The following is a 13,764-nucleotide window of genomic DNA, read 5'->3' on the forward strand; positions in this document are numbered from 1 at the left end:
TAGGCTGGTCTGACTTGTGCCCATGCAGGGGCCCTCCTGTGTTCAGGTAGGGGCGGGGGTGTTGAATTTCTCTGATCCTCGGAAGAACTGGGCACTCGTAGCTCTGCACGGCCTGGGCACAGGGCAGGGGTGTGGTAAGCAGCAGGATGAAAGTGACCTCAGGTCAGGCTCCCCGCTGCCGGTCCGGCTCCACAGTCTTCCTTGTTGGGGTGTCGCAGGCTTGCGTGGGTGAGGTCCCTTCTGTAGTGGGCACCTGTCAGTACCAGAAAAGCCACGTTAGCGCACTCGGTCCTTAGCACACTAGGAAAGGAGCCCTCGCCCTGCGCTCTGCCAGGGCGAGGACTGACTCGCGCCTCTCCCCGGCCCCTTGCTGTCGCCTCGCAGGTATTTTATCAACTTGTGTCAGAGGATCTACAAGGGGCCCCTCGACTGCTCGGAAAGAGCCAGCATCTGCAAGAAGAGCCCCACTGGGCAAGTGCAGGTCTTGGGCCTTGTTCACACGCAGAAACTGGACGTCGTGGGTGAGTCAGGCCTCGTCCGGGTCTGGAGGCCGGGCTGTCCGCAGTGCGACGGGGCAGTCCTCACAGCTGCACTTGGGTCTGAGTGCCTGGGGGCCCAGCTGTCCTGGGAGACCAGGGGTCCGGGTGCTTAGCATCCTTCCTGAGTTCAGCACGAGGTCTCGGGCGAGGAGACGCAGGAGTAGCACCTCAGCAGTGTGAAGAATAGGAATGGGGCTGTAAGAGTTGTAATGGGAAGTGGACCTTGCGGTTGACCACGGAGTGGCAGGTGTTATACCAGTGCGTGCCTGAGGCGGGCGGTCTCCCCGGCGTGAGACTGGCTGGGTTGTGTCGGAGGGGCAGGGGGAGAAAGGCATTTTCCTTTGCCTGTTAGGCTAGGGTGAGTTTCTCCAGGTTGTCCAGATGAGACCAGAGTGGCTTCTGTCTGCTCAGGACGTTGAAATGGAAGAAGAGAAGGAGGGAGCCTGTCACCCCTGATAAAAATGAAACCCAAGTCCCGCAGGCCAGCCGTGGGGAGTCCCTGGCTGTGAAGGGGCGGGCGACCTCCAGCCCAAGACCCGTGCTGGCACTTGCTGCCGTGTCCTTGTTGTCTGGGCAGGGCCAGGGTGGTGGTGGTCCAGCTGCTGCTCCCCTCTCCGCTCTGGTCTCTGGGTGCTCGGCCAGCCTTCCCCTCAGCCTCCTGTAGCTGACGAAGGCTGAGAGATTAAGGTTTCGCTGATCAAGTTGGTGAGCACCATCTTGGGGGCTGGCAGGGCCTGCTGGGTGGAGTTCATGCTCTCCCCTGGGGACGCATCCTGGCAGGGAATACTGTCCATGGGGCGGGAGGCGGACTTCTGTGAGAGAAGCTGACGTTTATCAGGCCACTGCTCTGTGTGCTGGTCTCAGTTTGTCTTGTGTTGCCAGAGCAGGGCACCTGAGGCCGGTGCCGCTGTGGCTCTCGGGGCGCTGCACGTGCGCAGGCCTTCCTGCCGCCTCATCCCGTGGTGCACGGGCCAGGAGAGAGCCAGACAGGAAAGGGGACCCAGTTCATTCTCATAAGGACATAAGGACCCCCCTCCCCGTGATAACAAACCTGCCCTCGTGGTCACAGCATGGATCCGTCCATGAGGGCAGAAGCCTCGTGACCTGTGACCTTCACCTTCCCAGTCCTGCCCCAGCACTGTTGCTATGGAGATTGAGTTTCCAGCACGGGCACCTTGAGGGCCACGTTCAAAGTGCAGCAGTTGCGACACTGGGGGCAGGTGCTGGCGTCTGCCTCCTGGGTCAGGCAGCCCAGGTACAGGAAGTCGAGCATTTGCCCAGCTAGTACGGGGGAGCTACAGTGCTCAAAACCTGTCTTGGATCCCTTGAAACAGTGGAACTCCTGTAAAACTGTACACAGAAGCCTGTATCCGAAACACACTCAACTGGAGCAGCTGGAGTTAAGGGGCAGGGCTGAGAGCCGGGAGCCCCTGGTCCAGCAGTGCTTGGCGTGTCGTTCGCTAGTGCTGTACCGTGTTCTTCCTGCCACGTGAAGGGGACACACGTGCGTGTAGGTCAGGCTAGAGGGCGTGTGCCCCTCCTGAAGACCCCGGGCTGTGCCCCAGGGAGACGGGCTGAGCTCAGACCGCTCCCAGCAAGGCACCGAGGCAGCCGCCAGCAGGGTCTGGGCATGGGCGCGAGGGTCCAGGCGGGGCCGCCCTGCAGCCCTGTGGAGCTGCACCTTCGAGCCTGAGCGTGTGTTTCTCCTAGACTCTAGGTTAAAGGGCTGAGGGCTTTCCTCCAACATAGCACCCGCAAAAGCAGACAGAGCTCCACTCAGGGCCAGCAGAGCCAGCAAATGTGGCGGCTTTGCCTCTGGCTCCTTGCGTGGTCCACTCCTGCCCTGTTATCATTGGGAGCCTCAGAGGAGAGCCTGTCAGGAGACAGGAGACAGGTGCATGGTGACGGCCGCCGTAGGTGAGAGCGTGGCCCAGCTCCTGGATCCCGAAGGCACTGGAAGCATCCTAGAAAGGTTGAAGATGGAGCCCGAGCCTTGTCATTGCCGAGGCAGTGGCGGTACAGGCCTGGTGGCCGCCACCAACCCCGGTGGTGCTGAGGTCGGGCCAGCAAACCCCTGGAGAGGCAGAGGTTCCAGTCCTTAACGTAGATTCCGACTCTGAGGCTGAGGTTTTTTTAACACCCTGGAAATTGACATCGGTGCAAACTTCTGTGTGTTTCAGATGACAAAGTGACCATCACTTACTCCAAGGGTTATCCGTGCGGGGAAAATAAGACTGCGTCCTCCGTCATAGAGTTGACCTGTGCGAAGACAGTGGGCAAACCTGCGTTCACGAGGTGAGGAGTCGGGGCCAGGCAGAGCTGTGCAGCGGCACCCTGAGCAGGGAGCGCTGCAGGATTCTCCTGTGGTCCCCACCGGGGGCCCGGCAGCACGTGTGCGTGGGGAGCAGGCTGGGAGCCAGAGCTGCTGGCGAGCAGGAGCAGACTGTGGACTAACACAGGGCCCCTGCCTCGCTAGCTTAGCACACGCACTGTTGAGCTAGGCTTGTCCAGCAGCCCCGCAGGGACCCAGAAGCCGTGGGGCCTCCGCCTGGGCAGTTCTCTCTCCAGCAGCGCTGCATCTGGTGCTACGGGGCCTTTGGCCAGCAGGGGGCACCTCTGAGCTGCTGGTAACTGTACTTCTGGAAGCGGGGCTTGAAAAAAGGCATCCCGGACACTGAGGATTTGTTAATTTATGAGTTAAAAGTCAGTTTTTTTTTTTTTAACTTTTAAATTGTGTGTGGGATTAGGTGGGAGTGGTGAAGCTGCCTCTTGGACCGCCTGTGTCCATGTGAGTGCCTGGGTTTGAGTCTCGACTCCACTCCTGATTCCAGCTTCCTGCCAGTGCGCACTCAGGAGGCAGCAGGTGACAGCTCAAGACCTTGGGCCCCTGGCAGTCACGTGGGAGACTGGACAGAGTTGCCAGCTCCTGGCTGCAGCCCGGCCAGTGTGGGCAGCGTGGGGTGTGAACCAGCAGACGGGAGATACCTGTCTCTCTGCCTTTCCAATAAAGACGTGTGACGCCATTTCCAAATTGTAAGAGCCGCCAATGGAATGCTTGCCTCCTTTCTCACGTCCCTGACCGACGCGCTCAGACAGTGCTGGAACGAGGCACACGCAGAGCTGCGTCAGTGCTGCCTGGGCCCGCACAGCCCCGGGTGTTGTCAGGGAGGCCTCCGAACCCAAGTGGCTGTGCCTGGGTCGCAGCCGGCACGCTGCTGCCATTCTGTCTCACGGTCGTCTGTCACGTCTGGCGGGCCGAGTGACCACGCGGTGCCTCCTCCGTGCAGGTTTGACATCGACAGCTGCACCTACTACTTCAGCTGGTACTCCCGGGCGGCCTGTGCCGTGAAGCCTCAGGAGGTGCACATGGAGAACGGGACCATCATCAACCCCATCAATGGCAAGAGCGTCAGCCTCGGCGACATTTATTTCAAGTAAGCACTTGCCTTTTGGGCACCGAAACTTACTCTAGAGAAGCCAAGGACGCGGGTCTTTGTCTAGCGGGAGTGTTGTGGGACAGGCAGGTCTGTGTGTTCCAGTACTGTTGCTGGAGCGATCATCATGCTGTGCTTAAACCAAGAACACGTTACTCCACTGCTGGGTGCTAGACGCCAAAGAGGGGCAGTTCTCACTTCCTGCTCCGCCCGCGGTTGAAGACAGTCTTCTGAAAGCGTGGGCGCCTGGCAGTGTCCTGACCTAGCGGCTCATGGGGGCAGGTCAGCTTCTCAGCAGGGCCCTGGGCCGTTCCTGGGGTCCAGCGGCCCAGGTGACTGCCATGCCCACTGCCTGCGAAGGGGCAGATGCGCCGTGGTACCAGTGATCTCTGCATTTGGGAAAATCACGCTCCTCACGGCAGGGTGGGTGAGGCCATGGGCTCGGAGCTGGTGTCCTTGCGGTCACTGGGGCTGTGGGGGTGCTGCCCCAGCTCAGGGCAGCCTCCTGGGACCTGCAGTGTCTCCGAGGACCCTGGGTCATGTCAGAAAGGGCTTCTGGAAGACCTGAGTTGCTGTCGTCTCTCCTGTCCAGGCTGTTCAGCGCCTCTGGGGACATGAGGGCCAATGGGGATGCCTACTTGTACGAGATCCAGCTGTCCTCGCTCACCAGCCCCACACACCCAGGATGCTCTGGGGCCAGCGTGTGCCAGGTCAAGCCCAATGACCAGCGCTTCAGTAGGAAAGTGGGCACTTCGGAAAGAACCAAGTACTACGTTCAGGGTAATTGCTTCCTGGTTGTGTCGTGTTCATGGTCACTGCTTCCTGTCACGTTGTGTCCAGGGTTACGACTTCCTGGTCGTGTCACATTGAGGGTTACTGCTTCCTGCAATGTGCCATGTGTAACTTCCTCCGAGGAAGAACCCCATGGCATCTCCGTCCGTGGCTTCCCAGCCGTGGAGATGTGGGCTCAGACAGGAACTCTGCTCTGGGTCTGTGTTTTGTGCGGCACAGCCGTGTCGACCGTGATGTGAGAGACCTGAGCGTCTCCCTGTAGGTAAATTACGTCTCGGCCATCAAAGCCTGGTGCTCCCAGAGGTGCTGAGGTGGCTCTGGGGCAAGGCCTGCTCAGTCACAGTTACCTTCGATTTGGTTTTAGGCAGGACACCTCTTTTTCTTGAAATTTCAACTAAGGGTGAGCAATTTCATATGTATCAAAAGGAATAAGGGAGAAGGTCGAGACGCCTAATGTTAGAATTGGATCCGAGCGGAGGCCTCCTCCTGGCTTAACAAGGCAGCACGAGGCCGGCCCCTGGGTGGCGGCCACGAGGCCGGCGCCAGGAAGGGTCGTCTTGTTCCTTGCCGGCCATGACAGCACGTTCCTGGGAGGCACTGGTGTCGGAATGGGAATGTTCCATGTTTCCGTCAGCAGGTGCCTGAGGCTGCTGGGTAGGTTCCTAAGGAGGAACGGGTTATTTACACTCTTCTCACAGAGACTTAAGGCCACAATGGCAATGGCGCTGGCTGGCAGTCCCGAGCAGCCAAGGGTGTGCCTTGGGGGAGAGGGGCCGTGCACAAGCGTGCCCTCTGGCCTCTCTCTTCTCAGTCACTGGGGCCCACCCTGGGGACTGTACCGGATCCTAACCACTTCCCAAGAGCCCCACCCCTGCACGCTAGCGTCAGGCTGAGTTTCCACCTTCCTACTGCCTCACAGCCGGGTTAAATCTCCACACGGGACCCCCTGGGGACACCGCGAGCCCTGGCCAAGCCATAGCACCGGCATCACAGCTGCCACACACTTCTCACAGCTTGGTCTTGGCGCTGCGTGAATGTGTGAACTTTCCAAACCATGAAGAATGGCTAAAAACCCAGGTTACCCAGATGAAGAAGGGCTCCTGCACCCCCACGCTGGTCACTGAGTGTGTAGCCCCTGTAGCAAAATCTGCCCATCATTCAGAGGCAAAGCCCGCACTCAAACGGCTCTCGCTCTGCCTCCCTCGCTGTCCCGGGCCCTCGGTGCCTGGCCCCACAGAGGCGCCTGCTGAACATTGCTTGGCCTTTAGGGCAGGGACGAGAGGTGCACACTGCTGTGAACAGAGCAGGACAGCGCTTTGGTAGACCTCGCGTGCCGTCCAGGCTCGTAAGCTGCCGGCCACTCCTGCACCCCTGGTGCTGTCCTGTGCCCCGGGGGCCTTACTCCTGCGAGGCCACGTGCAGGGTGCCTCAGCCCATGCCAGCCCTCCTGCTGGCTGGCACGCCTCCCGTGTCTCAGGCACAGTCAGGCTCCACGGCCTTGCACGGGTTCGGAGTCAACACCTTCACGTTCGCAAGGGGTGTGCCTGTTAGGCTTATTGGAATCCCCAGCTGTGAGCACGTATGTACATACATACACGTGTATGCGTGTGTGTGCATGTAGTCTTGGCTAATAAAATCCTTCTCAGGTCTCTTCACTTTCTCATTCAGTAAGACCAGAAAGGAGCTCTACGTTCACAAAGAAATGAATGAACTTTGTCATTCATTCAAGAGGGTAGAACCGCAAAGCCCCCCTGTAGCCCAGGTGTGGCTCTGCCCGGCCTCAGCCTGTCCTGAGCAAGACCCTGGGCCCTGCTGAGCCTGCACGTCCCTGCCTCCGGGCCCCACTCGGTTCGGGGGCCTGTCCAGCTCACACTCTACACGCGTGTCCTTCGTGGCTCCCCAGCAGTGGCCGGCCACAGGGACTTCCCCCCACACAGTTGGAGGAAGCAGAGTCCCCAGGAGACTCCCTCACCTGCGATGCGGAAGTGTTTGTGTTTGTCAGGGCAGGAGGCCACGTGAGGGTAAAGTCAGCCGAGGGGCCGCACACGCACAGCCTCGTCGGCCTCTTCTGCGGCATCTGGGCGTGCTTCCCTCACAGCCCGGTGTGCGACAGTGCCTGGGAGGGTGGTCGGCCGGGTACTGGCCCAAGCCTTGGTGTCCGGGGTTTGCACCGGTTTCTGTGACGTGGGTCTGATCGGTGGGTTGACTGTGCAGGTCGCTGACCTCTGTCTCTGGGGTGGCCGGACGTGCATGGCCGACTGCGCTCCAGGTCACGTGGTGACAGTCCGGCCTTCGTCCTAGCGAGGTTAAATTCTTCAGCGCACGCTGGGCGAGTACGCGTCCGGAGGCCTCTGTTAGCTGCCAAGGCAGAGGCGGGTGCCCCCGGAACGTTGGGTGCAGCGTCCTGCCGCAGGCCTGGAGGTCTGCAGACTCCCCCAGATGGTAGGAGGGTCACTCGGGCCACCATGGGGCAGCTGATGGCAGCGTCCCGTGTGTCCCTCCTGCTTCCCAGATGGCGACCTGGACATCGTGTTCACGTCTTCCTCCAAGTGCGGAAAAGACAAGAGCAAGTCCGTGTCCTCCACCATCTTCTTCCACTGTGACCCGCTGGTGCAGGACGGGGTCCCGGAGTTCAGCCACGAGACCGCCGACTGCCAGTACCTCTTCTCCTGGTACACCTCGGCCGTGTGCCCTCTGGGGTAGGTGCCGCGGCCGCCCCACCCTGCCCCTCCCAGTTGGCACAGCATCCCCACCACCGGCCACCCTGGGGCTGTACTGCCTCTGTGAGCAGGTGGCTCCAGGGCCGACTGGCCACAGCCTGGCATGTCCGGGGTCCCCCATAGCTGCTGGTGGGCGGGTGCCGTCTGGGTATCGTCTGTGTTTCCAGGACCTTCCGACATGCCCTGGTGCATGTGGTTAAGTGCTGGGGCTTCATTTGTGTTTGAGTGGCACATCTGGATGGATGGAGCTCCGCCGCAGGCCGGGTGATTGTGGGCAGCAAAGGGGACTGTGTTTCTGCCCCGAGAGTCCCGGCTGGGGAGGGTGGAGCGGCCTCGGTGCCTGGGAGCCCTCCGCCAGGAGGCGTGATGCCCCTGCTTCCTCTTGGGCTTTTTTCCGTCCTGTCGCACCAGCCACCGTTTCCTACAAGCTCCTCAGTGTCTGGGTGGAGATGTTAAGACCAGGAGAAAAATGAGTTCTGCAGCCGAAGCAGGGATTTGGGCGGGGGAGGGGATGCAGGTCCGTTTCCTTTTGCGTGAACTCGGCCCCGAGTGGCCAGCTTGGTCCTACGCCATCGTAGGTTCGAGGAGCTGAGGCCTCGTGGCCACAGTCACGCAGAGGGGCTCCGGGTTGGCATCTCACCACGGTGCGGTCAGCGCTGGGATGGCTGAAGCGTTCCAGTGCGGCCGTCACATGGTAAAAGGCGGCCCCCAGATTCTTTGTGAAAGCACCAGATTGGGGGTTAAAAAGTGGTGGGAATGGGCGCCTGGCGCTTTCCCACACAGAGGCTGTGGGTGCCCTCCGCTCAGCCCCCTGCCTGGCTCTGTCGGTTCGGAGGAAGCCAGCCCAGAGGTCCTGTCAGCGGTGGAGCTGAGAAGTTGCACCTGTGGGGGTGCAGGAGCACAGCGCACTCGGGGCAGCGGGGCTGGCCTCAAAGCTCGGGTGTGGGGTGGGGGGCGGCAGCAGGAGACGTCTCTCAGCCATGGGTGCGTGGCAGGAGCAGGAGGCGCCTGCCGGGCTGACGGAGCCGTAGAGACTTGGAGGACAACCAAAGCTGTAGCCAAGAGCAGAGCCCCACCCAGAGGTGGTCACTGACCTCTCCGGGCCCTGGGTGCTTTGATGGCGCAGGCACAGCCGCCAGGAGCTGGGCCGGGGCAGAGCCTGCAAGGTGTTCTCTTCATAGTAGCGTGGGCTCTACGCTTCAGAATCTCATCGTGCAAGAATGACAAGTAGCGGGTGTCACCCTAGTAGAAGGCCATTTGTAGCTCTGCAGGGCTGCTGAGTGGCGGGCCAGGGTCCGGCTTCGAGGGGAGGGGTCTGCGGGCTTCGAGGGGCAGAGCGGAGGCTGATGCCGCCCTGCCACGCTGCGACAGGACGCCCAGCTGTCCTGTGGCCACTGATGTTCTAGAATGAGACGGTTGGGCTTACGCTGAGCTCGCTTAAGGGCCAGCGGTCGGCCGGTTGTCTGAACGCTTCGGGAGCCAGCCGTGCCCTGACTGGTGCTTTTCTGAGTGAGCACCGGGCATTCTCAGCGTCTGATGTCGTGTGGGCTTGGGGTTGCCACTCCCTTCCTGTGGCCAGCAGAGCCTCGCTGCTGGCGCTGTGCGGGTCCGCCTCCGCCCGTGTGCCCCCTGCGGCCAGGGCCAGAGACGAGAAGGTCGGGTCTCCCTCTGAGTGTCACTCGGGACTTCGTCTTTAACTACTTTCCTTAAATGTCCAGTGGCACAGAGATGCACTGCTTACCCGGTGAGTGTGACCGTCGGTGCTGGCCGCTGTGTCGCACAGGCTCGGCGAGGGGCTCTGTGGTGCCCATGTCCGGGCAGCACTGGCCTGGGCACAGCCCTGGTGCGCGATGAGGCTGCATCTGAGACACTGTCCCATCCCCGAACCCGTTCAGGGTGCAGAGAGAGTGGGTGTGTGGGAAGTCCCGTGGGGCGGGAGAGGCTCTGAGCAGGCGGCGTCCCCAGCGTCTGGTCCAGCGGCTCCGTGCTTTGCGCTGCCCCCTACCCTGCCTCACAGCCACCCTCCCAGAAGCTGCCCAGATACGCCCGGGCGGGGCCCCCACCGGTGACACGGTGACACGTCACTTCTCGCGGTGTCGTTCCAGGGTGGACTTCGACAGCGAGAACACGGAGCAAGATGAGCAGGAGCACCGGGGGCTGTCGGAGAGGAGCCAGGCTGTGGGGGCGCTGCTCAGCCTGCTGCTGGTGGCGCTCACTGGCTGCCTGCTGACGCTGCTGCTGTACAAGAAGGAGAGGCGGTGAGGAGAGCGGGCGGCCGCGGGGCGGGGGGGCCAGGCCGCGGTTCACTGGCTGGGGGCGGGGGGCCACGCCATGGTGGTTCACTGGGGCCAGCGCAGCCGGCTGCAGCTCAGGGTCAAGTCAGAGCTTTCCGTGGTGGGCGTGCCCAGGCTCCCGCCCACAGGCCTCCTCCAGGCGTGACCCTCAGCCCTGTGGGGGAGGTGCCCGTTTCAGACACTGGTCCCTGAACCTAAAGCAAGCATGGCCAGGTGCGGGGCCACCCTGCTGGCTGCACCTCGCTGAGTGCGGGGACCCGTCATTGTCCTGTGATTGCCACGTGGAGTCTCCCGTCCTCCAGTGGGCAGCCTGGAGCTGAGAGCCCTGCAGGGCAGGGCCAGCTGGGGCCTGGGTGCGGGGCAGGGCCGGCTGGGGCCTGGGTGCGGGGCAGGGCCGCTGGGGCCTGGGTGCGGGGCAGGGCAGCTGGGGCCTGGGTACGGGGCAGGGCCAGCTGGGGCCTGGGTGCGGGGCAGGACCACTGGAGCCTGGGTGCAGGGCAGGGCAGGCTGGGGCCTGGGTGCGGGGCAGGGCCGGCTGGGGCCTGGGTGCGGGGCAGGGCAGCTGGGGCCTGGGTACGGGGCAGGGCCAGCTGGGGCCTGGGTGCGGGGCAGGACCACTGGAGCCTGGGTGCGGGGCAGGGCAGCTGGGGCCTGGGTACGGGGCAGGGCAGCTGGGGCCTGGGTGCGGGGCAGGGGCCGGCTGGCCCCGGCGCTCCCTGCGGCCTCAGTGTTTGCCACGTGTGCCACAGTGAGAGGGGGCCGGGCGGCACTGACCCCGGACATGGAGCTAGCGAAGGGCATTGGCTGGCGTTTGCTCGCGCACCATCTCTCCCGGCACCCTCCCCGGTACCCCTGCCGTCCCCGGTTGATCTCCGTCTCTTCCTCTACAGGGAAACAGTGATGAATAAGCTGACCAGCTGCTGCCGGAGGAGCTCCAACGTCTCCTACAAGTACTCCAAGGTAGCGGGGTGCTGGGTGTCAGTGCCTGGGGCTGTCCCAGTGCAGGGTGACGTCACCACAGGGGGACAGGAAAGCAGCGTGGCCCCAGCCTCTTTCCCTCACCCACTTCCGTTTTCCCACACTGTGATGATTACCGCTGACTTCCTCAGAGTGTTTACGTTGTCCTGCTGATTTTGGGGGGCTGTTTGTGCTAGCCTTGGGGTCGGCGTCGTGCGGGTCACAGAGAGTATACAAATACAGTTGTAGCTCTTGCTCTGTGCCACCAGATTCGCGGTCCTTTGACCCAAGTCCTCGCTGTGGCTCCTGCTCCCTCAGCCCCACCTGCACCCCCCCACGGCCAGGCCCCTCGCCCGGAAGAGCCTGTGTGGCCCCAGCACTGCTGGCCATCATTGGCCTGTGCCTGTGGCAGGGAGGCTGCTGCCCGGAGGCCCCGTGAGCAGCTTCGTCCTGCTGGGAGCCGGCAGTGGCCGCCCACCCTGCCGCCCTCTGGAGGGCCCTGGGGGCAGCCTGGAGGTGGTGAAGGGCGTCAGGCAATGTGCCCAGCTTGCCCCTGTCAGGGGGCCCCATGGCCTGGGGTGGGCTGGGATGGAGTCGCGTGGCGGGACGGCAGGGGTCTCTGTTGTCTCCCTGGCAGGTGAACAAGGAGGAGGAGACGGAGAACGAGACCGAGTGGCTGATGGAGGAGATCCAGCTGCCGGCCCCGCGGCCCGGGAAGGAGGGCCAGGAGAACGGGCACGTCACCACCAAGGCCGTGCGGGCCGAGGCCCTCAGCTCCCTGCACGGGGACGAGCAGGACAGTGAGGACGAGGTGCTGACCATCCCCGAGCTGAAGGCGGCCCCGGGCCGTGGGGCCGTGCCGGACGGCTCCCAGCCCGGGAGGCTCCCTCAGCGCAAGGCCCCCAGGGGGAGGGAGGACGACCGGGTGGGGCTGGTCCCAGGCGAGAAGCTGCGGAAGGGGAAGGCGCGGCCGGTGCCACCGAAGCCGACCACCACCGCCGCTGCCGCCGCCGCCACCGCCACCCAGCTGGCCTCCTTCCATGACGACAGTGACGAGGACCTCTTACACATCTAACTCCGCGGTGCCTAAGGAGGGCGTGGGGCGGGCCCAGCCGAGCGCCTCCAACCAAATCAGACTTCCACTCGGTGACGCTTCCGTGATTTTTGCCTTTAACAAAAACTGCTTCAAAAGGGAAGAGTTTTTGTGACGGGGGAGAGGGTGCGGGGGGCCGGGCGCGGCCCCTTTGCGATTTGTTTACAGTCATGGGAACTTGGCACTGCTCGAATCGGCCAGGGGGCGGTGCCTCGCGTCCCAGGGCTTGCCCCACGTCCTCGCGCGCAGGCAGAGCTGCAGGTCGGAGGGCTGTGGTGGAGAAGCCCCTCGCTGCTTTAGGCCCCGCCGAGGGCACCTCCTCAGTACGTGTTAGCATTTAAAGCTCTCCCTATTTATTGACCTCGACAGTTAACTCAGGTCTGCAGAAAAGTACAAGCGAAAGAACCAGAAAGCAGCAAGTCCCTCCCCGCCAGGCAGCTTGTGCTGGGGTCTCGAGCTGTCACCAGCGCACCCCCCCAGAGCCCTCCGTTCCATCTTGTCTCTCTTTTTGGCTGTCTGATCCCCAGGGGCGCACGCATGCGTGCGCGCGCTGGGGGTCCCCGCCTGCCTGGGTTCCGGAGGGCCCGCCCGCCCGGCGGTGGCAGCCGCGGCCGTACAGAGCACGTGTCAGTATTCTGTTCACCGGCTGGTGAATCCCGACAACCCACCCAAAGAGTGACGATTTTTCTTTCTGTTTCGTTTTGTTCTGGTTTGGTTTCTGGTGCGTGACTAGAGTGGAGGCGTCGGCAAGGTTTCCAGCTTTGGGGCTGGGCCTCCTGTCCTCAGGCCCTCGTGATGCCACCTTTTACTGTGCCGATTTTTTTTTTTTTTTTTAAGGAGAAAGAGGTTTTGCTCATACCATTTGACCTACAAGAAGCCTTAATTTGCACAGCGCGCGACTTAGGGAAATTGCATGGAAAGCGTGGGGCCAGAGCCCCGCCCCAGCCCTGCGCTGTGCTCGGGTCTCTGCCCTGCGGGGGAGGGGGTCCCGGGCTCCTCCCTGGCTCTGACTCTCTTCCGGAAGTGTTTAATTACTTTTCTTGCATTTAGCGTGTATATAGACTTGGTGGGATTATATACTGAAAAGCAAACCACCCCACAGGTTGTTTGGTTTGTGCCCAGTTAGTATGGCTTATTTGATTTAAACATGAGTGTATTTTTAAAAATTTGATTTTTTTTCTCTTCACTTTTTTTTCAATCAATCAACTTTACTGTAATATAAAGTATCAACAATTTCAATAAAAGATAAATTATTCTCCGCGTGTCACTGTTTGTTCCCGCCGCCTGTGTCTTCCTGTTCATGAGGGTCCCCGTGACCCCAGGCTGAAGCCATGCTGCGCTTCTCCGGCATCTCCGTGGTTGCAGGTGTGAACCCTGGGGCCCAGCTGCGGCCTCCCAGCTCTGTCTGGATCCGATCTCATGTGGACCTGGGGCCCAGCTGCGGCCTCCCAGCTCTGTCTGGATCTGATCTCATGTGGACCTGGGGCCCAGCTGCGGCCTCCCAGCTCTGTCTGGATCCGATCTCATGTGGACCTGGGGCCCAGCTGCGGCCTCCCAGCTCTGTCTGGATCCGATCTGAAGTGGACCTGGGGCCCAGCTGCGGCCTCCCAGCTCTGTCTGGATCCGATCTCATGTGGACCTGGGGCCCAGCTGCGGCCTCCCAGCTCTGTCTGGATCCGATCTCATGTGGACCTGGGGCCCAGCTGCGGCCTCCCAGCTCTGTCTGGATCCGATCTCATGTGGACCTGGGGCCCAGCTGCGGCCTCCCAGCTCTGTCTGGATCCGATCTCATGTGGACCTGGGGCCCAGCTGCGGCCTCCCAGCTCTGTCTGGATCCGATCTCATGTGGACCTGGGGCCCAGCTGCGGCCTCCCAGCTCTGTCTGGATCCGATCTCATGTGGACCTGGGGCCCAGCTGCGGCCTCCCAGCTCTGT

General features: G+C 62.2%; 1 protein-coding gene across 1 annotated transcript in view; it reads left to right on the top strand.

The window, feature by feature from the left end:
* The window catches only part of IGF2R (insulin like growth factor 2 receptor), a 107,676-nt gene extending 94,592 nt beyond the window's left edge, over positions 1-13,084 (top strand). Inside the window, exons 41-48 of the mRNA XM_062187005.1 lie at positions 385-521; positions 2,720-2,834; positions 3,827-3,973; positions 4,566-4,753; positions 7,278-7,464; positions 9,591-9,743; positions 10,670-10,739; positions 11,374-13,084. Coding sequence (XP_062042989.1) covers positions 385-521; positions 2,720-2,834; positions 3,827-3,973; positions 4,566-4,753; positions 7,278-7,464; positions 9,591-9,743; positions 10,670-10,739; positions 11,374-11,811 — 1,435 coding nt within the window. The 3' untranslated portion in view covers positions 11,812-13,084. The remainder of the gene's footprint in view (positions 1-384; positions 522-2,719; positions 2,835-3,826; positions 3,974-4,565; positions 4,754-7,277; positions 7,465-9,590; positions 9,744-10,669; positions 10,740-11,373) is intronic.
* Positions 13,085-13,764: the final 680 nt, after the last annotated feature.

This window comes from Lepus europaeus, chromosome 3 (genome assembly GCF_033115175.1).
Source record: "Lepus europaeus isolate LE1 chromosome 3, mLepTim1.pri, whole genome shotgun sequence".
NCBI classification, from domain to species: Eukaryota; Metazoa; Chordata; class Mammalia; order Lagomorpha; family Leporidae; genus Lepus; species Lepus europaeus.